Consider the following 22,043-nt stretch of genomic DNA (forward strand, 5'->3'; position numbering starts at 1 on the left):
TCCATTAGGCTAAAGATACTAAAACGGGTTTTTAACGAGTGTTCGGGTTGTCGGTTCGGGTCTTGACAAATGGTCAAACCCAAAGTCAACTTTCCAAAATATTAATTGTTATGAGATAACTCATTAAAACATACTAACACTTAACCAAGTATGTAGATCTATTGTTTAGAACTAACAACGCACGTTAAGCGAGTGTTCGGTTTTGTCGGTCCAAACTATGTTATGAGATCAAGTTGGATCCAACTATTCCAAGTACTTAAGAAAATAATTAAAATCAGTTTGTAAACTATTTTTTAAAGAAATATACAAGTCTTGATAACTAAAGACACACTTGTGTGTCTTAAGCGAGTAAAAGTCGGTATAGTTCGGTCTCCATCTCACAAATAGTTCATAGATGGTTTCTACATGCCCAAATATCATAGAACTTGTATATTGGTTTATAAATGAAGAAAACTTAAATTTTACAACAAAAAAAGTTAACTACAAGTCTTTTAAGCAAAAGTTTCGGTTTAGTTCGGTTTCCATCTCCCAACGAGTTCATAGATGGATTCCATATGCTTAATATCAAAGAACTTTTAAAAATGATTTTTGAAACTCAAATCTAGCAATAAACATGTTTAAACAACTATTTTAACAAAACTAGTAAACAAAAGTTCGGTTTCCGGTTTGGACTAGTTTCGGTTAAACCGAGGTTAGTCTTATACAAACCCACACCATGGAACTTGTAAATAAGATGAACAAACTAAAGGGTTAGAAGTTAGTCATAAGTGATATGTATAATAAGTTATGTGTGTGTAAATATATATCAAGAACACGAAGTCCTCCCTGAAGCCTTGCCTTATGACATTCGAAACTTAACCAACCAAAGTCGGTGAAGTAACAAATAAAGGAAACAAGGGTGTGTATTATATATATGTTGTACCACCATATTCAAGAGTTAGTAATGTTAGATGAACAAGTTAGAATGAAAGACTATAGTTAGTTTGACTTGAGAAGTCAAAACTTCAAAAATACATAAGAAATAACAACCTTGAATCTATGGAGTTTGAGAGAGTTTTTTTGGAGATGTAGCAAGAGTAAAATGAAGAAGATGGGTGTGTATATATAGGGAAGGAGTGAAGGGTTGGGTATAAAGATTCTTTTATGGTTTGCATAAAAATGGGTATGTTTAAATGGTCAAACAATGCATAATATAAAAAAAACAATATTTTATATATTTTAAATGACAAGATCCAATATTTTATATATTTGAAATGTTCGGGTTACAAACGGGTCGGGTTTACATAACAAAAGTGACCCGAAATTGACGAATGTCACAACAATGAGTAGACTGGTTATAGATTATGAATTCTCTAGAAAGTTCATAAATTATGCAAGCTACAGGCATAATGGGTTTATAAGGACTACAAACCATATTATGATCAATCACAAGGGCCCTATTTTGAAATGTGTTCTCCATTTACCAAAGAATATAGACTTTGATAGCTTTCAAGAAGTTGATCAATGGATGGTATTCTTATCAAGAAAGAATGTCAAAATACTCAACATTAAGAATTCAAATCATAAGATTTATCGAGTTCCATCCTCGGTATTCTCTTGTCAAGGACTGAGGCAGTTGGCATTACGTAACTGTATCTTCAAGGCGCCAGTTGAGTTTCAAGGATTTCCTAATCTTGAACATGTTTTTCTCATGAAAGTTGATTTTCGGGGGAATTTAGGTGGAACTGTGATCAACTTACCACAACTTAAGAGATTGAAGCTCAATAGTTGTGTCAATGTTAACAATTTCAACATAAAGTCTGAAAATTTGCGGACCTTGCGTGTCATTAGGTGCCCTGATGCCATGTTGCTTCGGTTATTGCATAGCGAACGCCTTAATGAGGTTCGTGTATGTTTGCAAGAATCCATAAAAAATATTCTTGGAGTTGAAAGATTTAGTTTGGCGATGATGTTAAGCAAGTTGCCCAAAATTCGATATTTTTCCGTTGATGGTTATTTTCTTAAGGTATGGCACAAACTTTTAAATCAAAACGCTAACCTTTGTTCTTTGTAAGTCTTAAACTAGTGTTTGCACAAAGCAATTCTAGATGTTGTTCACTTGTTATTTTGGTTACAATCTCACTTTCACCACACAGTTTTTGGCTGCAAGAAAGTTTCCAAAGTGGCTTCCAAATAAGGTTAAATGCTTAAAGCGATTGGAATTCCGAAGATTTAGGTTTTGTCATTTGAATCAACTTAAAGGTGCTCTATGTATGCTTCGGAGCTCACCTAATTTGAAAAAACTTCGCGTGACACATATGCAAATGGTAAACGAGGCTAAAGTTTTGTTAATACTTTATACAGTAAAAAAGGATGGTAAGACTATGTTTAACTTTTATGTTCTTTTTGTAGGGGCCTGAGGTTGATTTGGAGTTAACATTTAGCTATTTAGATTCCCCACATTGTATGCCAACATTGTTCAAGTTGCAGAATGTAGAACTTACATGTGTACATGGATCAAGACCAGAGATGCTTTTCATAAAGCTTCTACTCGATCATTCTCCACGTCTTGAGAATATGATTATCCGACCAAGAGCTACGGCTGATGCTGAAAAAAGACACGGTATTGCAAAGGATATTATGATGTTCCCACGGGCCTCAAAAAAAGCAAAAGTGGTATACTTGGATTCGTAGCCATAATTCCATATGAATGCTTAGCTAGATTTAAATCTAGTGGTATCTCGCAATTTTACATATTGTCTTCTATTTTACCATTTTGGTGTGCCGTTGACTAGAACAATGAACAATGAAGCCTTTTTGCATATTTGGTGCTTTATTGTTTCACAAGATCGTTTGAATATTTCCTTCCAAAAGATATTCCATACTCTTGAATCTTGATGATATTAAATAAGTATAATGTCTGGGAGATTGAGCTTTAAAAGTACAGGTTATAAGATGGCCCTTGTGCAACAACACTCGTCCTATACTAGAAGTAGTTGTCTTTAACTATAAAAAGTTGAATTAAAGCTTGGTAGAGCTAGCACAATGGGAAAGTGGGTTTGGGCGAACCCGGGTAGGTCAAAATGAGTCGCCTTAAAAAATATTAGATTAGTTTAGGTTAAAATGGGTTTCGACCAAGTTGGACTCGGATTGAAACGAGTTATTTTAAGAAAAATGGTATTTAAATAAGTTCACCCACTAATATGTTTTTACGGCGGCTAGTGACGATTGTGGGTGGAGATGGTGAACACGATGGAGGTGGTGGTGTTAGTGTTGGAAGTAGTTGTGGTAGAGGTGATAGTGTGACACGAGAATGGCGGATGTGGTAGTGACACTGGTGATAGGTGACGGTCACGTCAACTTTGATCGGTAGGTGGTGGATGTGACGGCTGTAGGGCGACAACGTTGGCGGTGATGCTTGATAGAGGTAGATGACCCCTTTTAACGGTTTGGTTGAATACTACATAGGGAAGAAAAAGGGAAGGGGGGGGGTCCTTTAAATATGCTTATTTGTTTTTTTAAAAACAAAAGCCACTTTTGAAATGGTCTCATTGACATTATTTTTTGCTATTTTTCTTCTTCATTACTCTCATAACAAAGACGTTGATCTTACCTTTCCATTCTCTTTGAAAAGGTCTTTATGGAGTATACACCCTAGCTTGTGCATCACGGTAAACATTACTTGACTTAAGTAATAAGTGTGGATTCACCAGAAATTATATTTCACTAACATTCGTGAAACTTATTTCAAACGAAAAATACAGACATAATTTATCATTTAAAGGTTATCTACTTGTATCTAATATGTATTCTGTAGTCCACGGTCTTAAAGAAATTCATTCATATATACTTAATACATTTTTTTTTCTAAATATATCCCTAAGTTTCTCCCAACATATAAACACTTATTAATTAATCATTATTTCTATAAATATCATGAAGAACTAATCAACATTATGTTCCCAAATCAACCTGTTTCCAACATATAATGTCGATTGCTACACGTTTCGTGTTGATAATTTCTAGATCAGCTTCATGAAACGCAAAATAAGGGTTTGGTCAAAGGAGGTTTATTAGGGTTTTCAGTGGTGAAGAACGAGAACTGATGGATGCGACGGCGGGGGCGAGTGGCTGGCACGGATAGCGATGGTTGGTGGATGTGGGTGGTGGTGGCGGTGGACGGCGATGATGGTGTTGGTGGTAGTAGCGGTGGTGGTTGGTGGTAGTGGGTGTTTGATGGTGGGTGGTAGTGGTGGGAGGGTGGTGGAGGTGATGTAGAGTGAATGGGGGAATGAAATGGAAAAAAAATAGGATAAAGATGGAATGAAATTGAGGTATTTTAGAGGGAATTGAATGGACTAGGTAATGGGTCATTCCATTCCTTTGATCAACCAAACACGCTTTTCTCCATTCCCTCATAATGGGTCATTTCATTCCGTCCTCCATTCCTGCATACCAAACGCTACCTTAATGTTTTTCAATTTGGTGCGCTCCAGTACAGATGCCTTACCGTATGTTACCGTAAGTGAAAAGAGTTGCCGTATTTCATTTTGGCGTGGCTCAACTACTCACTTTTTTTTTAATTTTTGGTTTAGTTCACCTTTTTTAATCATGTTTGTATGTTTGTTTTGTAATTAATTAATTTGAAATCACGGTCATGATAAAAGAATATAAAAATAAAGGTTTATTATTGTTCAAATAAAAGATATATAAAAAATTTAGCCAAAAAGCGTTAAAATAGGAAAACCCAACCCGAACTTTTAACTTTTTTTTTCTTTAAATATCAAAACTCTCAAAAGGTTTTTCATTCCTTAAAACTATCCGTTCTTCAGCTTCCTAATCTCTTTGATCGCTTGAGGGATATATTCATGGGTACGTTCTACTTTACAAACTTTCATGTTTCTTGATATATTTTCCCTTTAGAAACTGTAGACTTTCTTAACAGTAAGATTGGGTTTGCTTTTATTCGTTTGGAAGGCTATTACATGAATATTTGTATTAGTTCCTAGGAAGAAAAAAAATCTTTATAATGTTGTTTACTTATTAAATCCGATTCTGTTCGAATTTAATAACAATTGATTAAGTCATGGTTTTCTTGAATCTAATGACAGAGAATCATAAGAGGAGGTGTGTAAGTTATCTTGCTGATGAGGACATAATCAGTAACTTGCCAGAGGATTTCATAAACCAGATTTTAGAGCGGCTCCCGATCAAAGATGCGGCAAGAACAAGTATTCTATCAAAAAAGTGGAGGTATAGATGGACAACAATGAGGACACTGATTCTAGATTCCCGGTTCTCTAAACAGTTCTTAAACATTCAAAGTTACGGGCGTAATGGGTTTATAAGGACTACAAGCCAGATTATGATCTGTCACACGGGTCCTATTTTGAAACTTGTTCTCCATATACCAAAAGATATTAATCTTGATAACTTTCAAGAAGTTGATCAATGGATGCTAATATTATCAAGAAACAACGTCACGGTACTCAACATTATGAATTCAAATCGGATTTATCAAGTTCCACCCTCGGTATTCTCTTGTCTAGAATTGAGACGGTTGGTATTACGATACTGTATTTTTAAGGCACCACTTGAGTGTCATGGATTTCCAAGTCTTGAATATATTTTTCTCAAGGAAGTTGATTTTGGGGGTAATTTAGGTGGAATTGTGATCAACTTGCCACAACTTAAGAGATTGACGCTCGATAGTTGTGTCAATGTTAACAATTTCAACATAAAGGCTGAAAAATTGCGAAATTTGCGTGTCATTAATTGCCCTGATGCAATGTTGCTTCGGTTATTGCATAGTAAAAACCTTAGTATGGTTCGTATAAGTTTAAAGCAATTCATAACATATAATCCACGAGTTGAAAGATTTAATCTGGCGATGATGTTAAGCAAGTTGCCCAAGATTGCATATTTTTCCATTGATGGTCATATTCTTAAGGTACGACAGAAACGTTTAGCCTTTGTTCTTCGTAAGTTATAAACTAGTGTTTGCACAAAATAATCTAGATGTACTTCACTTGCTATTTTGGCAGTTTTTGGCAGCAGAAAAGCTTCCAAAGTGGCTTCCAGATAAAAGGTAAAATGCCTAAAGCGATTGGAGTTCCGAAGAATTAGCTTTGATGATTTGGATCAAGTTCAAGGTGCTCTATCTGTGCTACAAAACTCGCCTAATTTGAAAAAACTTTGTGTGACACATATGCAAATGGTAAACATGGCTAAAGTTTTGGTAATACTTTTTTGGTTTTAATGGTAAAACAAGATCGTAAGACTTTGTTTAACTTTTATGTGTTTTTGTAGGGGCCCGGGGCTGATTGGGAGTTAACGTTTAGTTATTTAGATACCCTGGACTGTTTGCCAACATTGTTCAAGTTGCGGACTGTAGAACTTACATCTGTACAAGGATCAAGACCAGAGATGCTCTTCATAAAGCTTCTACTCAATCATTCTCCACGTCTTGAAAATATGATTATCCGACCAAGAGCTACGGCTGATGCTGTAAAAAAAACTCGACATTGCAAAGGATATTATGATGTTTCCACGAGCCTCAAAAAAAGCAAAAGTTGAATATTTGGATTCGTAGTCATATAATTCTATAAGAATGTTTAACTAGATTTAAATTTGGTGGTATCTCGTAATTTTATATCTTGTCTTCTATTTTATAATTTTGAGTGTTTTTTACTAAATGTATGCGCACACTGAAGCCTTTTTTGCATATTTGGTGCTCCATTGTTTCACTGGATCTTTTGCATATTTCCTTCTAAAAGATATAAGTATAATTTCTAGGAGATTGAGCTTTAGAAATACAGGTTATAAGATGGCCATTGCTCAACAACATTCGTCCTATACTACAAGTAGTTATTTACTTGTTTTTAACTGTAAAAGTTGAATTAAAAAGCTTGATAGAGATAGCACAATGGGAAAGCTGGTTTGGGTGAAACTGGGTTTAGGTCCAAATAAGTCGCCTTAAAAAGTATTAGAACAGTTTGGGTCAAAACGTGCTTCTACCAAAATGGACTCGGGTTGAAACGAGTTATTCAAGAAAAAAGTACTTAAATGGGAGTAGATAATGTACGCCTCGACTTATTATTAGTTTATTACCCGGGTTCATATACAAATATATGCTTCTTATTTGTAAATTAAACAAAGAACAAAATTCAGTTACTCAAATAGGGAATACGTTTTGTAGCAGTAGCCTAGTAGATACAAGAACTATATTCAACAATTCACCTAACTGGATTTAAAATAATGATTATATATTATAAACTAGTTTTTATCCCCGTATTACGGGGTTGTTTTATATTATTTGTTTCTAATATTTATTTATTTTTTGAATTTTATTTTTTTATTGTATGAAAGTTAATAATATACTTAGGTCTTAGGGTTTGATGATTTGTTTCACAAATAAATGGGATGTTATAACCCGGTTTAAAAGCTATATGGGTTTGATGAGATCCAAGACCCGTTTATTTTTTACTATAAAATTGGTTTTTTAATTATAAATAGTATATATATATTTTCTTAAATAAATCAGATATTAAATTTTAGTATATCCCTACTTTATAAGATTTTTACATCAAATATTTGGTGAGATTAGTTTTTTATTTAATGAGATGTTATAACCCGTTTACAAAATATTTGGGTTTGATGAGACCCATACCCGTGAATTCGGGTCGAATGCATGAGAAGTCTCCATTTAAAAAATCAAGCAAATCTGGTGACTCCAAAAAAATGGGAGCGACCACATCGCGACACGTAGGATTTTTATGTTTTCATTATATATATTATAGATATAGATTTATGATATCACAACAATAAAAATTCTATATATTTTTTTTCTATTTTTCTTCTTCGATACTTTTGTTTTGGTCAAAAATCAGATTTAAGGATAATATAACTAAATCAGTTTTGTGAGTTAAGGTGTTTGAATGACAATGGTGATTATGTGAGTGAAAATGGAAATGAACACAATAATTTTGTTACGAGTAAAAACCCTTGATCAGTATGAGATCGTCGGCATAAAAACCCCGTGATGACAATTGTCTATAATCAAAGTAAAGAAGGTGAGAGCTCAGGCAGTGATTACAGGATAGAATGCTAAGTGTGTGTGTTTGTGTGTTACAGACGAGTTTGTTGTGTGTCTAGTCTTCTGTAAGAGCCTCATTATATATAAAATATGTAATAACTAAAATCCCTACTTTTTCGCCTCTATTCAAGCCCACTTCTTCCACATAGCTGTTACACGCTTTGACCACGTTGTTCGATGACTTGGATGGCGAAATAATAGGGTGGACTTAGTCACTAGCCGTTTACCCACATTAATATTAATATCATAAAGAGAACAATATTAGTAAACAATTATAAATACTGAGGATCATTGATTCTGACAAGATCTATAGCACATGCTAAGGATAACTGATCCAGAACATATCCACATCATCAAATTTCCGATCCCTAACAACTTTCATAACGAAAATGATGATCTTACTTTTTAATTCGCTTTTTGAAAAGGCATCGCTGTTCTCTATGGAGGAGGCTTTAAAGTCTTCATTCACACTGCCACGTAGGCTTGTTCCCCCTTCGCCGTCCCTCACACCGCCCCATAGCGAACAGTCTTATGGAGTATACACACTAGTTCACCCAACACCCAAACAAACGAAGACAAAATTTCTAAAATGTCCATTCTTATCACCTTTGTCAAAGTTTTGGCAAAATGACTTTTTTCTAATATTTACATGTGTAATAACAATTTATTTCATGCTCAATAAATTTCAAACCTAACTTTTAGACTCATATAACGCCTGATTAGGCGATTATATTGTTTTAAACTATTTTTAGAAAGACCATATTCATGGTTAACCAATCCCATCCGTTTTATAACCTTTAAAACTAATTAACCGAAATCAACCCTAATTGACTCAATAAACACACCCCCCTAAACTTGATCTAACAAATTTTTATTCAAAATAAGTTTTATTAATAAAAAGAAAAAACAACCAAAATAATCTCCAAAATAAAAGGGTAAGTTTGGAAATTCACATTCTCCCAAATATATAAAAACACCACCACCGGCACCAACACACTCCACGACATTCTCCTATGTTCCACAAAACCAAACCAGTCACTCGTCTTATGATCCCAAATCAACCTGTTTCCGACACATAATGGCTTCGATTTCCACACGTTTAATGTTGGAAACTGCTAGATCAGCTTCAGGAAACGCACAAAAAAGGTTTTGTCAAAGGAGGTTTATTAGGGTTTTGAGTTGTGAAGAACAGGAAGTGGTTAATAATAATAATGTTGAAAGTGTAAAGGATCGACGGTTTGTGGCTCTGTGGGGCAATGGTGATTACGGGAGGCTGGGTCTCGGTAGCTTGGAGTCGAAATGGAGACCGGCTTTTGTTTCGAATTTTGGGGATGGGAGTCTTAGAGAGATTGCGTGTGGTGGAGCTCATACATTGTTTTTAACAGGTTGATTTTGTTTCATATGGGTTGTTGGTTCTATGGGTGTGTATGGGTCGGGCCAGGTTTGGGCTAAAACTGAACCAAAAATAATTATTTTGGTTTCGGGTTTTTCGGTTTTGCCATTTGGGCTTTAAAATTTTGGCTGAAAAAAGAATTGGCCAAAATAGTGAGTTTAGGCCTAAATTGTTTTTTTTAGTTTATGATTAATTTGAATATAATTAAAAACCGATTCGGTTTCTGTTTTTAGTTTAGGTTTGGTCTGGTTTTTTTCAGTTTTGTCACTTGGGCTTAGGTCTAAACTGTTTTGTTAGTTAAATCTGATTATTATACATTTGGGTTAAATTATATATTAAGTTATTATAAATTTCTTCAAAATGTAAAATAAAAGTATTTAAGTTTTGTTCAGTTTTTATTACACGCAAAACCTAAGCAGAATCGAAAGTTTGGTTTTTACAAAAACATAAAACCAAACCATCGGTTTTTGTTTCGGATCAGTTATATTAGTTTGGTTTTTTTCGGTTTTAGATGCACACCCCTAACTGATTTTAAAATCAAGATTAGTATCTTAATGTGAATGTGCTCTTGGTGTGTGTTATTATTATGACAACTAAAATAAGGCATGGCTTTGATCCAGCATTAAGTTAGTAAGAATCTAAGAATACGAGTTTGATGAATTAGTATGTGTTTCACAGACACTGGATATGTATATGCTGCTGGGCTTAATGACTGTGGACAATTAGGTGTGGAAGATGGTAGAAGCTACACAATTGTACGGTATCTTATGCTTCTTGGTAATTTTTGTTGAATATTACCTATTTGATATCTTAAGTTATTGTAGCTTGAGTTAGTGCTAGTAATTTTGGGTAAAAAGTTATAATTTGTAATTTCTATTAGGAGTGTGTCATGTTGAAAAGAGATAAACTTGGTAATTATAAACTTTGTGTATCTGAATATGAGAGTTACAAGGATATAATAACATGATTATGAAACCCCCCTAGAGTCTAGTCATATCCCGAGTAAATTCCTATTCTGTCTAATAAGAAGAGTCAAAAGATAGTTAGGATGAACCGTAAAAATGTGTGCATTATAGACAAAGGGTATGATTTTCTCTAGTTACATCTTAAGTTTTATATAACTTCATCTGACGTGGATTGTGTTGTCATTGCAGGAGCCAGTTGAAGTTTCTGGACTCCCGAAGGACATTGTGAAAATTTCAGCTGGCTATTATCACTCTTCAGCTATTACAGGTTTGTACATCCAAGGTTTCCATACAGAATTAAAGATATATATGAAACTTCAAATATGCTTCTGAATTGCAGAAAGCGGAGAACTTTATATGTGGGGAAAGAATTCCACTGGTCAACTTGGTCTTGGAAAGAGTAAGATGTTTATCTGTTAACTCTCTTGTGCGCATACAATGCTGAATGATCTGTTACATGAAGTTTGTTTATTTATTTGTAATTGGACATAAAGGGCTAAGTTCACATCTTGAACTTCACAGAGGCATCAAAAGTGATTCCAGTCCCGAGTAAAGTGGATTTTTTGAATGGTGTTCCTATTAAGATGGCTGCTTTGGGTTCTGATCACTCTATTGCTGTCACAGGTTAGAACAATATAAATATAAGTCTCCTTCTAATGAATGTACAATAAAGATTTATGATTACTTTTGAATCTTTGTATTCTGATATTGCTTGGCACGTGTTTCAGATAAAGGTGAGGTTTTAAGTTGGGGCGGAGGAGAATCGGGAAGGCTTGGTCATGGACACAAATCGAGCCTCTTGGGATTTTTTGAGTTCTACCAGGTTTCTTTTTTTTTGATTATCTGAAAGTTGGTTTTAGAACTAAAGATTCTTGACAATATCTGTACCTTACTATGTAGTACATTGTTGTTTGTATGTTTTGTTATATCACCATATTGATCGAGTGACTAATGTTTCTAGTAAAAGAAGATAACGTGTCAATTCTCTTCTTTTACAGTGAATATACACCAAGGCTTATTAAGGGACTTGAAGGCGTGAAGGTATTTTTAAATGCTCTTCACTTCAAAGTATCTAATGTGTAACATTTAAATTAATATTCTCACATATAACACAGATAAAGAGTGTTGCAGCTGGGATGCTACATTCAGCATGCATTGATGGTACCTCATCTTCTATATTCTTATTTTACCTGATACCCTTATATTATTTCAACTCTATATGGTCAAACTTGCATGCCATAACCGTCAATTTTTTAATTTCAGAAAATGGATCCATATATGTTTTCGGGGAAAAAGCAGTACAGAAGCTGGTAAGTGCCAAAATCATGATTGCATATCAAATAAGAAGTATTTCTATATAAAGTTGACTCTTTTATCTTGTTGATTATGAACTATGAAAGTCTATGTAGGCCTCAAGATCAGAAAGTACTGTTTCAACTCCATCTAAGATAGCAGAATTACCGTATTCTAAAGAAGTTGCATGTGGTGCTCATCACACATGTGTCATCACCAGTAATTTTTTGTCACTTTGATTATCTTGATTTATCACGTGTGCCATCTGTCTTTCTAACTTTGAATTTATAATTTTTATGACGAAGGTGGTGGAGAATTGTATACATGGGGATCCAATGAAAATGGTTGTCTTGGTACCGGGTATGTCATCAATACTTCACCCCAGATATTAGATCAGTAGTTAACTGTTATGTTCTTTTATATCAGCGATACACATGCGGTTCATGTGCCAGAAAGAGTACAAGGCCCGTTCATAAGGAATTCTGTTAGCAAGGTTAGTTTTCTATGAAATTAAACAATATAAAAGCTTTAGGCTGACTTATCGTTCCAATTAGTTCGGCTGGTAATGTTGGTGGTTTTGGGTAACATGTTAAAGCGGGCCACTTTTTAGTACTGGTCAAAGTGGGCCGGGCCGGGCCATGAATAAACTTCTCTTATTCTTTTCTCTGAAATCTTGTATTTAATTAATGTGCTACATATAATTACAAAACTATACTATTACTAGTTTACCACTACTTTACTACAATAAATTTAACTTGTTTTTATAATGAGAATATATAGAAGGTTTTATGCATTTGATTTTGAATACATTTTATATGGTTTTCAACCTTTTAGCCTGCTTGATCCGATTGACTTGTTTCCTTTTAGTTAAATCATTTAGTCTAATCCATTTGACCCGATAGATATACAACATAACCTAAATGGACCCATTAGTATATAATAATTGGGTCAAAATTGCCTCATCTACCACTTAGTAGTGTGACACTTTGTATATGACAGGTATCTTGTGGCTGGAAACATACAGCTGCTATTTCCGGTAGGTACCTCTATGCTAGAAACCATAATCTTTGGTGCACTTATTTTCAGTTTGGTACATTGTTATATGTTATTGCTAAATTTTGTGTCATGCATATTCAGATGGCAATGTTTATACTTGGGGTTGGGGTGGTGCCATGGGCACGTTTTTTGAAGCCGAGCATTCTTCTGGTGGACAGTTGGTTTGTTTCCATATTCACCGGCGTCGTCTTGGTTTTCTTTTTTACACCAGAACATTATCTTCATGTAATATGTAATAAAATTTCGTGGGTGCAGGGCCTAGGGGATGATGTGGATTATGTTGAACCTACCATGGTTGACTTCGGTGAGAGTGTGAAAGCGTTGCAGATCTCATGCGGGTTCAATCACACGGGGGCTGTACTCGAATACAACTAATTACAGACTATAAAACCTGTGTTCTTTTTATTGAAGCTCTAGTTTTGAATGTCCAGTCAAACCGGTGATTAGCCAAACATTACAGTTGATTTATACAAAGTACAAATAACCGTCAAACAGAATAAGGGAGTAAAAGTCAAAGAATCGAGAAACTGTACTGCATGTGAATAAGTAAATGTATGTAAATTTAACATTGTGCAAATATCTCAAGAGCATAGTGTATATGAGGTTCTTGTTTATCCTAAAAATAATCATGTTTATTCCAAAAACAAGGATGTGTGTGATTCTTATGTATCCAAATTTGAGTACCATCTGTTTTTTATGTAACCTAATTTTCATTGAAATAGATCATTTTGCTTGATATGTACCATGGTCGTTGTATTGGACTCTAGGGTGTCAATCGTGTCGTGCTAGTGGAACGGGTTGTAGGGTCATAATCCGTGTTGTTGTACAACTCGCTAGATGCTAGCCGGATGGTGGGGTAGAGACCAACGATTAACTGGATTTAATAAGGATTAGTTAGGATCATTCGGATTGTAATTTATGTGATTTTTTAAATATACATATATATACGTCAATTTTTTATATATATCTTATACTTCTTTTTGGACCAAATAACATTTATTCGGTGACTAGGTGACTATAGCCATGTTCAAAACGGTTTGGGACTAGGAACCGGAACCGGTTCCTAACCGGTTCCTATATTCAAAACCCCCTTTTAAACCAGTTCCAGGCTCGAACCGGTTAGGGAACCGAACCGGTTCTCCCACCCTCGGACCCCTAACCTATCTAACCGGTTCCTAACCCGGTTTCTGTACCGTAACCGGTTCCAACCGGTTACAGTGTAATTTTTTTTTTTTTTCGTTTTTCGTTTGCGATTTATAGTTTTAAAAGTACAATGCTTTTAGGGTGTACTTCATAGAAATTCGTCAAATAAAATCTTTATGTGATGGTAAGTGGTATCATGTTAAAATCTTGTTTTTATGGTTTCCCATCATAACCTTTTCAAGATAATTTGTTCATCAATCATCACAATCTGCGATTTAGATGATTTCGTAGATTAGCGTGAAAACGTCAGGGTTTTTTATGCTGAAAAAGTTATAGTGGAAATCTTAGTGAAATAATGTCATTAAAACATTTTATTGAAAAGTTTATGTATAGGTGTAATATTGACCTTTAGAAGTGTTACATTGATTTATCTAGAATACAGAATTGCAAATATATGTTTGTTCCTAAGGCTAAAATGCCACCATTAGTGATTGTTCCCAGAGTCACTAGCTAATTGTTTCATAGTGACAATTATTCAAATCTAAAACTAGAAACAATTTTAGTGGAATATGTTCCATGCATCAGTTGATTTGTTAGAGAGATTATAATTTTTTACTAAATATCCATAGATATAAATAATTAAATTTATATTCATATTCTATATTCTTAAATCATCACAATAAGTGTTCAAAAGATCAAACAAGTGAAAAGAAAATCATGATATATAGAACCAGAGGGATGGCTAATGCATAGTCCATCATTAATAGCTTGTAAAGATAAAATCAACTCAAACAAACATCAAAAATTGAAGAATTTCATAAAAAGAACATATGTAGTCGATGCAATGTCATACAAGTCGATGTATCTAACAAGGATCTTATTGAAATTTGAATAGCCAAGTAGCAGAAGAACCATGGCCGATGGGCGGTTCATCGTCATTCGAGCTCAATCGTCGATCATTTGAGCATACCATGTCTAATTAAACTAAACTAGTAGAAAATTCTTAAGTCAATAAAGAGCTTATATGAATTTCAGTATACAAGGCACGTGTATTAAAGGATAGGTGATGCATGTTCATAATTAACCTTAAGATGGTCAAGTCGTCTTTAAGTGATCTAAATCATCTTTCATATTAGAAGATTAGAAGATATGTTAGGTCTTTGTGCATTCTGTTTGCAATATCTTCTAGAACCGGTTAGGAACCGGTTCCGGATGGTTCGGTTCCAGAACCGGTTCCGGTTCGGTTCCGGTTCCTACCCGCCCCCACTCAGAAATGCAAGAACCGGTCACGGATCATCGGGTTGAATCAGATAGGGTCCGGTTCCTACAAAAAACGGGTAGGAACCGGTTCGGGTCCACCGGTTCGGTTCCAGGAACCGGTTTCGTTGAACATCTCTAGGTGACTAGTTGGTGGGACATTGAACAAATCGACGTCTAAACACGATTTTTTCAACCATGGTCGTAGTAAATGGTGGCAAATAAGAAGAATCATATGGTAAATAGTCTCTTTCAAGCTTGTAATGGCTTGATAATTAGGCTCAGGCTTTGATATGTTTATCTAGCCTTTGGTGTGGGCTTTTAATTTCGCTTTTTGACCGGTAACCATGTATCATTCGATCAATGTAATTGGTCAAATTATTAATATTATAAATTTATAGAGTAATTTGTCAAAACTGTCCATATGGTTAATAATTTTATAAATTTCTGTTAAAAGAGTTTTTAACGTCTTTCTTAGACCAACGTAGTGGCCGGGAATGAGAGGAAGAAGAGGCCGAAAATGGCCATGCACACCGCCCCCTAGCATGAAGAGGAGAGATCGGTGAACAACGTGAAAATTTTCTCGGCCAAAATTGTGGGGCCCACATTCTTTTATTTCTTTTTATTCATATAGCAAAACATGTGGGGCCAATAACGTAACACTTATTTCTTAAATATCTCTTCAATCACTAAACTACTAAAATACAATTCATTTTTATATTGACCGAACGCCATGTGACACACTTTAATCCCGTACCGTTGTTACGCACGGTCTTAAAAAGTTTGCTAAGTTTTGCTTGGGATTAATTTTAATTCAAATATAAATTTTAAATGGTGGAAAATTTGGCAACGTGGAAAAATGAGATCATAGAGCCGACCTAACAACACCACTTGAAAGTGTCGACGACGACGACAATGAACCATTATTATTATTATTATTATTATTATTATTATTTCCTTGTTCTGTTGTTGTTCAATAATGGCCATGGCGACACGTATCTCTTCCCAATTCATCTTCTTTTCTGTAAGCTCCATTCAATCATTTATTTAGATTTTGAAATGCTTTCATTTGAATTTGAATTTGTGTTTAATTGTTGTTTGATAGAATAGAAAGTTGTTATTGAAATTCAAACATTAATTAATAGACAGACACCTAGGGTAAGTAAGTTATATTACACCTACAGGGAGGTGCAAATCTTATAACCTGTTAACCGAACCCCAAACTGGTTATTGAATGCTATAGTAGAAACTGAGTTGTAACCGAAATAGGAAGACCTACACAGAGGCAAGCCCGGGTTCAAACAGGAGGTAAACATGCCCGAATATTGTCACAACCGTGAATTGAACCCGGAACCTAGCATCACCCTGGCCTCAGAACTAACTTGCTGGAACCTTGCCAACTGAGCTAGCCGTCAAAAGAAATAACCGGCTACGGTTAGTAACCGATATTCCATAAACCAGTTAACCGATATTTGCACCTCTGGTTAGTTAGTTAGTTAGTTAGTTACAGCGGTTAACAAACAAATTTTTTTTCTAGAAGGGTTTAGACTGGTTTTACTCTAGTCATCTTCATCTGTATTGAGTGATTTTGTATTTATGTATTATCAAGGATTTCACAGATGATCAACTCACATGATACACAATTAGCACATTTTATTTGTTTATCCTTTCTAATTAACATTTACATATGAATACCACTGCAAATTGGAAACTAAGACCAAAGACTCATTTAGATTTCAAAAGTTTATGAAACTGATTTAGTTGAAAGTTGAGAACAAAGATTTCAATCTTTCTTAAAATTGTATTCGTCTTATCATTTAACTATAAAACTACTACCGACACTCTTCTGATGTGTTCTAATTGATATGCAGTCTTTCAAAAACACTAGGGAAATTCTTGCACATTTTATGACAGGCAAGTAATGCATACTTCTTGAATGCTGAGTGTGTATAATAAAATGTTACAGTTTTCTATATCAATCATTTTTGAAGGGAACAGATGCGGTAAATCCAGCTAGAAGATATTGTAAATTTCACGGGAAAGCAACAACATTATCGTTTCGTCGTTCTGTTCAGACAGTGTGTAGAATCTCAGCTCCTGGTACCACTTGGGAAGGTGCTGATATACCACCATCAAGTTCTTTAAAAGACAGGAAAGTGGTTCCTGATTCAGATCCACCAAGTACTAAAGATGTTAATCTTTTGTATGAATTTGTTGATAAAAGGTAAGCGTTTACAGCTTCAAGCTCGTTTAACCAGCTTTAGAGGCTTAACATTCCTAGCTTTGTGCAGTACCAAACTTGTTGCTTTGACTGGAGCCGGGATAAGCACAGAATGTGGAATTCCTGATTATAGAAGGTACATTTTTTTTTTGATTTTTTAAATTGATTTTATTATATTATTATAATTTACATTATTTTGATTTAACAAAACACTATTCAAGATGGGTAACTTTCTTGTATGGGTTGGGTCTGAAATACTTATATATTTTGTTTTTTTTTTCCAAAGTATTTAATATTTCTTATGTTAATTTGTTAGTGTGTCCAATATTACAACAACATTTTTTTTAATAAAAAGTTTTGGTTTACAAGGATTTTTGGAGTAACTTCTAATAGAAAGTTTAATGCATTAACGGGTTGCGTAGATCAACCACGTGGTCTACGTGAAAGATTAGCGTTAACATTATATCAAAGTGTAGAAAACCAAACTCAAGTCTGATAGGATTTGATATGTTTTAATTGTAATTGATCAAGTTTGGATAAGAGAATAAGAAATACAAAGGACCGAACAGTTGTATTAGTGAAAACGTAAAGAAAGATTACAAGATAATTCCAGGGCCGAGCCCTCTCTCACCGCATACGCTGGAGCCATGGCAATGCCATCTTAAACCTAAACATACTCTCCTCTACCTATTGGCTATTGATACCTATTTAAAGAAATACAATTACACTTAACCCCCTCCCAAAATAGACAAATGACAATTAGGACTAAAATTAGAATATGATTCCTATCAAAGTCTTAGTTGTTATACTTCAATTTTTGTAAGTGCAGCCCCAATGGAGCTTATAGTACCGGTTTCAAGCCAATTACTCATCAGGTAATTTGAAGGCATTTGATTTCCAACCATTAACTTTTTTTCTAACTATAATTATTCAAATATATCACGTTCAACTTTTGATGGATAATAATGGAATATTGCTTTATACTTCTCTTATATGCACAGCAATTTACTCGTTCTAGCCGTGCACGAAGGCGATATTGGGCACGGAGTTATTCAGGATGGAGGAAGTTCAACGGATCTAAGCCTAGTCCCGCTCATACCGCGTTAGCATCTTTAGAGAAACTCAATCGATTAAGCTTTATGATTGCACAAAATGTTGACAGGTCAGCTTTATCTCCAAAATTTACCAAATAAGTTGATTTCAAAACAATTTTATTTAAGGTTATAATAATAATTATTATTATTTTATTTTTCAGGTTGCATCATCGTGCCGGTAGCAATCCACTTGAGTTACATGGGACCGTCTATGTCGTTGCTTGTTTGGATTGTGGGTTTTCTTATCCACGTGAAGTATTTCAAGACCAGTTGAAATCCCTAAATCCAAAGGTCAAATTTTCAAAGCATTAATTATAACTTTATAATAATGCAGCATTAATGAGAGATAATTATATTTTATTGCAGTGGGCAGCAGCTATAGAGAGTCTGGATTATGACAGCAACTCAGATAAGAGTTTTGGGATGAAGCAAAGGCCGGATGGTGATATTGAAATTGATGAAAAGTTCTGGGAAGAAGATTTCAACATACCAACTTGCTCTAAATGCAATGGAGTGCTTAAACCCGACGTAAGGAAAATCCTTTTAACTATTATCATCTCCATTTTGATGTCTTGTTAATATATAGTCATTAAATTCTTGACGGTAGTTTCTATGAATCGCAAGATTTCTTTCCTTTTTTGAGCATTTGTAGCTATTTGCCCATTGTAATATGTTTATCTTGGTCTAAAGACCCCCTGTTCCATGGAGAGCATTATAGACGTTTGACCAACTACCAAACACTCGTATAGTCGTATTATTTTATTAGTTTGTGTTTTCAGCATTGAACATTATTCATGGAATAGTAAATACTAAACATTCAGCTTTTACTGATGAGTGAAATTTTTTTTAATTTTTTTAACTAGGAAACTTTAGTATGGTCCAGTTTCTCTGCAATAAATCTTTTGTTTTTTGTTGGCTAAATCATTTTTTGTGTCTAATGTGATTCTAATAGACATATTCTTACCCTAATGATCTAGTTTATTGAATAAAACAATTTAATAATTTTAGTTTCATTTAGTTAAAATATAGTTTGAAGGTTTTCCTAGTTTCCCTCTTTAGCTTTTTTAATTTATCCATTTTCCGTGTTAAGATATAAATAAATATAAATTTTTAAAAATTGCATCTTATAGTCCATTAACTAATCACATGATCTAATTGTGGTTGTGTGTGTGAAGGTTGTATTTTTTGGTGATAATGTACCAAAGGATAGAGCAAATACAACTATGGAAGCTGCTAAAGGGTGTGATGCTTTCCTCGTCCTCGGTTCATCAGTTATGACCATGTCTGCTTTCCGACTTGTCAGGTACAAATTGTTCTTCATTCGTCTTTCTTTCACCCGAAAGCTACTGTATTTTGGTCAATAACGTGACGCTAATTAAATTTTTCAACAGAGCAGCTCATGAGGCTGGTGCTGCTACAGCAATTGTAAATATAGGCACGACCCGAGCTGATGATTTTGCATATTTGAAAATAAACGCACGGCTGGGAGAGGTTTGCAGTAAAAAACCATATATTATTATAACAAGTTTTTCTATCATGCGAATCCTGATTTTGGTGTACTTCTGGTTGATACAGATATTACCACGCCTGCTTAACACCGGCTCCCTCAGTGTTCCTGCTATCTAAGAACCTGAAAAAGTCAACTCAAGGTCTCAACTTAGTCAACTTGTCTTCAAAAGCTATGTATGTGTATTTTTACGTGAATTTTCCTATTCAATTTTTTATAGCAAAGTGTGTTTATAGTAACGAGATGCATTTTCAAGATGTTATATTCATGCCTTCTATGAAAGATTGGCATCCTTTCAGTTACTACGGAAAGTCAGTTGAGTGGCATCCATTGGGTTCATTTGGGTCACATTAAGGTGCTGTTTGTTTTTGCAGACATAAACTGTCTGCAAGCTGATTTCATCTGTTTTCATGTCTGCAACTGAAGATGTGGTCTGAAGATCTGCAAGCTGAAAATATAAGACTGTTTGTTTTTATAAGCTGATACTGTCTGCATAACTGTCAAACTTATCTCACAAGATAGAAGTCATTTATTCAAGTTACATAGAAAATATAATAATAAAATTGTGGCGGCGGACGGTGGGTAGTGGTGATGGATGGTGGTGGTGGACAGTGGGTGGTGGTAATGGACGGTTTTGGTGGGTGGTGGACGGTGGTAGTTGACGGTGATGGCGTCCGACAGTGGGTGGTGGTGGTGATGAACGGTTGTGGTGGGTGGTGGACGGTGGTGATTGGTGGTGGCTGTGATGGATGGTGGTGGTGGTGGTGGTGGCGGACGATGGGTAGTGGTGGTGGATGCTGGTAGTGGCGGCGGACGGTGGGTAGTGGCGGTGGATGGTGGTGGACGGTGGCAGTGGGGGATGGTGGTGGTGGCGTACGGTGGGTGGTGGTGGCGGACGGTGGTGGGAGGAGTGGATGAGAGGGTGGCTTCAAAGGGATAAGAGTATGATTTTTTTGCGAAGATGTTTTAAGCAAGATTTCTTTGCTTTTCTTTTAAGATGAAAGAAGATAACTTAAGATCTGTTTTAAGAAAAAAAACAAACAGTCTTCAAGGGTAATGTCTGCGCGCGTGCAGACATTAGCTCCCTTGAAGATGTTTGAAGAAAAAACAAACACCCCCTAAATTAGTTAGCTGGTCAAAATGGGTCACTTTATATTAGTCGATGGGTCAAATTGGGTTATAGTAAATTAGTCAACGGGTTAAATAAACCAGATAACTATTGCCCTTGACCACTGTTTGTCTGCACCGGCATGTCCTTGACTCTATCTACCTCCATTGACACTGACACTCCACCACCGCCCCTGACGCCGCTACCTCATTATCGTCACTGCTACTCCACCTTTTTCGCTGTTGTCACTAGCACACGGGACCCAAAACTGCTGCCTTCACAAGATGATTTTGCACAAGAATAGTTTATACTTTATACTAAATTGCTTGAGAACATCGTATGTCTGTGTGGGCGTGGGCTTGCATGTGTGTGTACGCGAAGTTAATGCTATTACATATAAACCGATTCGAAAATTGATTTGTAAATCGATATTTGATTCCCAATCTACCTTTAGTCATGTTAGAAAAGTTGAGTTGTAAATCAAAATATGAATCTCAACCGAACTCTAAATTGACTCGAAAATAAAAATCCGACTTAAGTTGATTCAAACTTTTGCTCTGAATTCTAAGTTTTTCAAATCCAACTTAAAATATTTACCTTTGTAGTTTGTTAATGATTTTGGAGTTTGTTTATTGAACAGTTAAAATGATTATAAAATATTTTGATTTTATTATGACATCAATGTTGCAATTATTAGCCACAACATGCATCAGTTATTGCTAAGTTAACCTTCATGTTTAAACTTATTGTTGAAGTGAGTATTGTAGAAACTGTTAGGCCTTAGTCGAGTGGTGAGGTAGGGACTAGTAATTAATCGAGATTAATAAGATTGAAATTTTTGTGTAATTTCCAACTATACATATAACATATACATACCAAATTTTATATATAAATCTTTCAATTTTACCCGATTTTGACCAAACAACGATCAA

General features: G+C 35.0%; 2 protein-coding genes and 2 pseudogenes across 4 annotated transcripts; all 4 read left to right on the plus strand.

Annotated features, from left to right (window-relative positions):
- The first annotated feature begins 1,321 nt into the window (after positions 1 to 1,321).
- LOC143635990 (F-box/FBD/LRR-repeat protein At1g13570-like) lies at positions 1,322 to 2,824 on the plus strand. The gene is made up of 3 exons (XM_077103690.1): positions 1,322 to 2,005; positions 2,136 to 2,306; positions 2,392 to 2,824. The coding sequence occupies exons 1-3, from the start codon at positions 1,322 to 1,324 to the stop codon at positions 2,671 to 2,673; spliced, it is 1,137 nt and encodes a 378-aa protein (XP_076959805.1). The 3' UTR covers positions 2,674 to 2,824.
- Positions 2,825 to 3,967: 1,143 nt separating this feature from the next.
- LOC143635975 (ultraviolet-B receptor UVR8-like) lies at positions 3,968 to 13,380 on the plus strand (annotated as a pseudogene). The gene is made up of 16 exons (XR_013154165.1): positions 3,968 to 4,047; positions 9,221 to 9,459; positions 10,146 to 10,222; positions 10,622 to 10,700; positions 10,773 to 10,832; positions 10,955 to 11,056; positions 11,161 to 11,255; positions 11,431 to 11,473; positions 11,548 to 11,593; positions 11,696 to 11,742; positions 11,842 to 11,944; positions 12,031 to 12,085; positions 12,152 to 12,218; positions 12,725 to 12,761; positions 12,863 to 12,942; positions 13,037 to 13,380. The product of XR_013154165.1 is annotated as an ultraviolet-B receptor UVR8-like (transcript).
- On the plus strand, positions 5,062 to 6,877 carry LOC143635976 (F-box/FBD/LRR-repeat protein At1g13570-like; annotated as a pseudogene).
- Positions 13,381 to 16,140: 2,760 nt separating the features above from the next.
- Positions 16,141 to 20,305, plus strand: LOC143635951 (NAD-dependent protein deacylase SRT2-like). 2 transcript variants are annotated; one of them, XR_013154159.1, is made up of 11 exons: positions 16,141 to 16,205; positions 17,053 to 17,095; positions 17,180 to 17,405; positions 17,473 to 17,538; positions 18,232 to 18,277; positions 18,404 to 18,564; positions 18,658 to 18,787; positions 18,863 to 19,024; positions 19,672 to 19,799; positions 19,893 to 19,987; positions 20,072 to 20,305. XR_013154159.1 is itself a non-coding variant. In XM_077103657.1 (11 exons), the coding sequence occupies exons 1-11, from the start codon at positions 16,161 to 16,163 to the stop codon at positions 20,120 to 20,122; spliced, it is 1,158 nt and encodes a 385-aa protein (XP_076959772.1). In that variant the 5' UTR covers positions 16,142 to 16,160; the 3' UTR covers positions 20,123 to 20,305. The 2 variants fall into 2 exon arrangements, 1 of the variants encoding a protein (XP_076959772.1); XM_077103657.1 differs by having other exon boundaries at positions 16,142 to 16,205; positions 19,888 to 19,987.
- The last annotated feature ends 1,738 nt before the right edge of the window (positions 20,306 to 22,043 follow it).

This window comes from Bidens hawaiensis, unplaced genomic scaffold (genome assembly GCF_021521415.1).
Source record: "Bidens hawaiensis isolate Kalapana, Puna unplaced genomic scaffold, B.hawaiensis_p1.1 tig00007743_1, whole genome shotgun sequence".
Taxonomy (NCBI): domain Eukaryota; kingdom Viridiplantae; phylum Streptophyta; class Magnoliopsida; order Asterales; family Asteraceae; genus Bidens; species Bidens hawaiensis.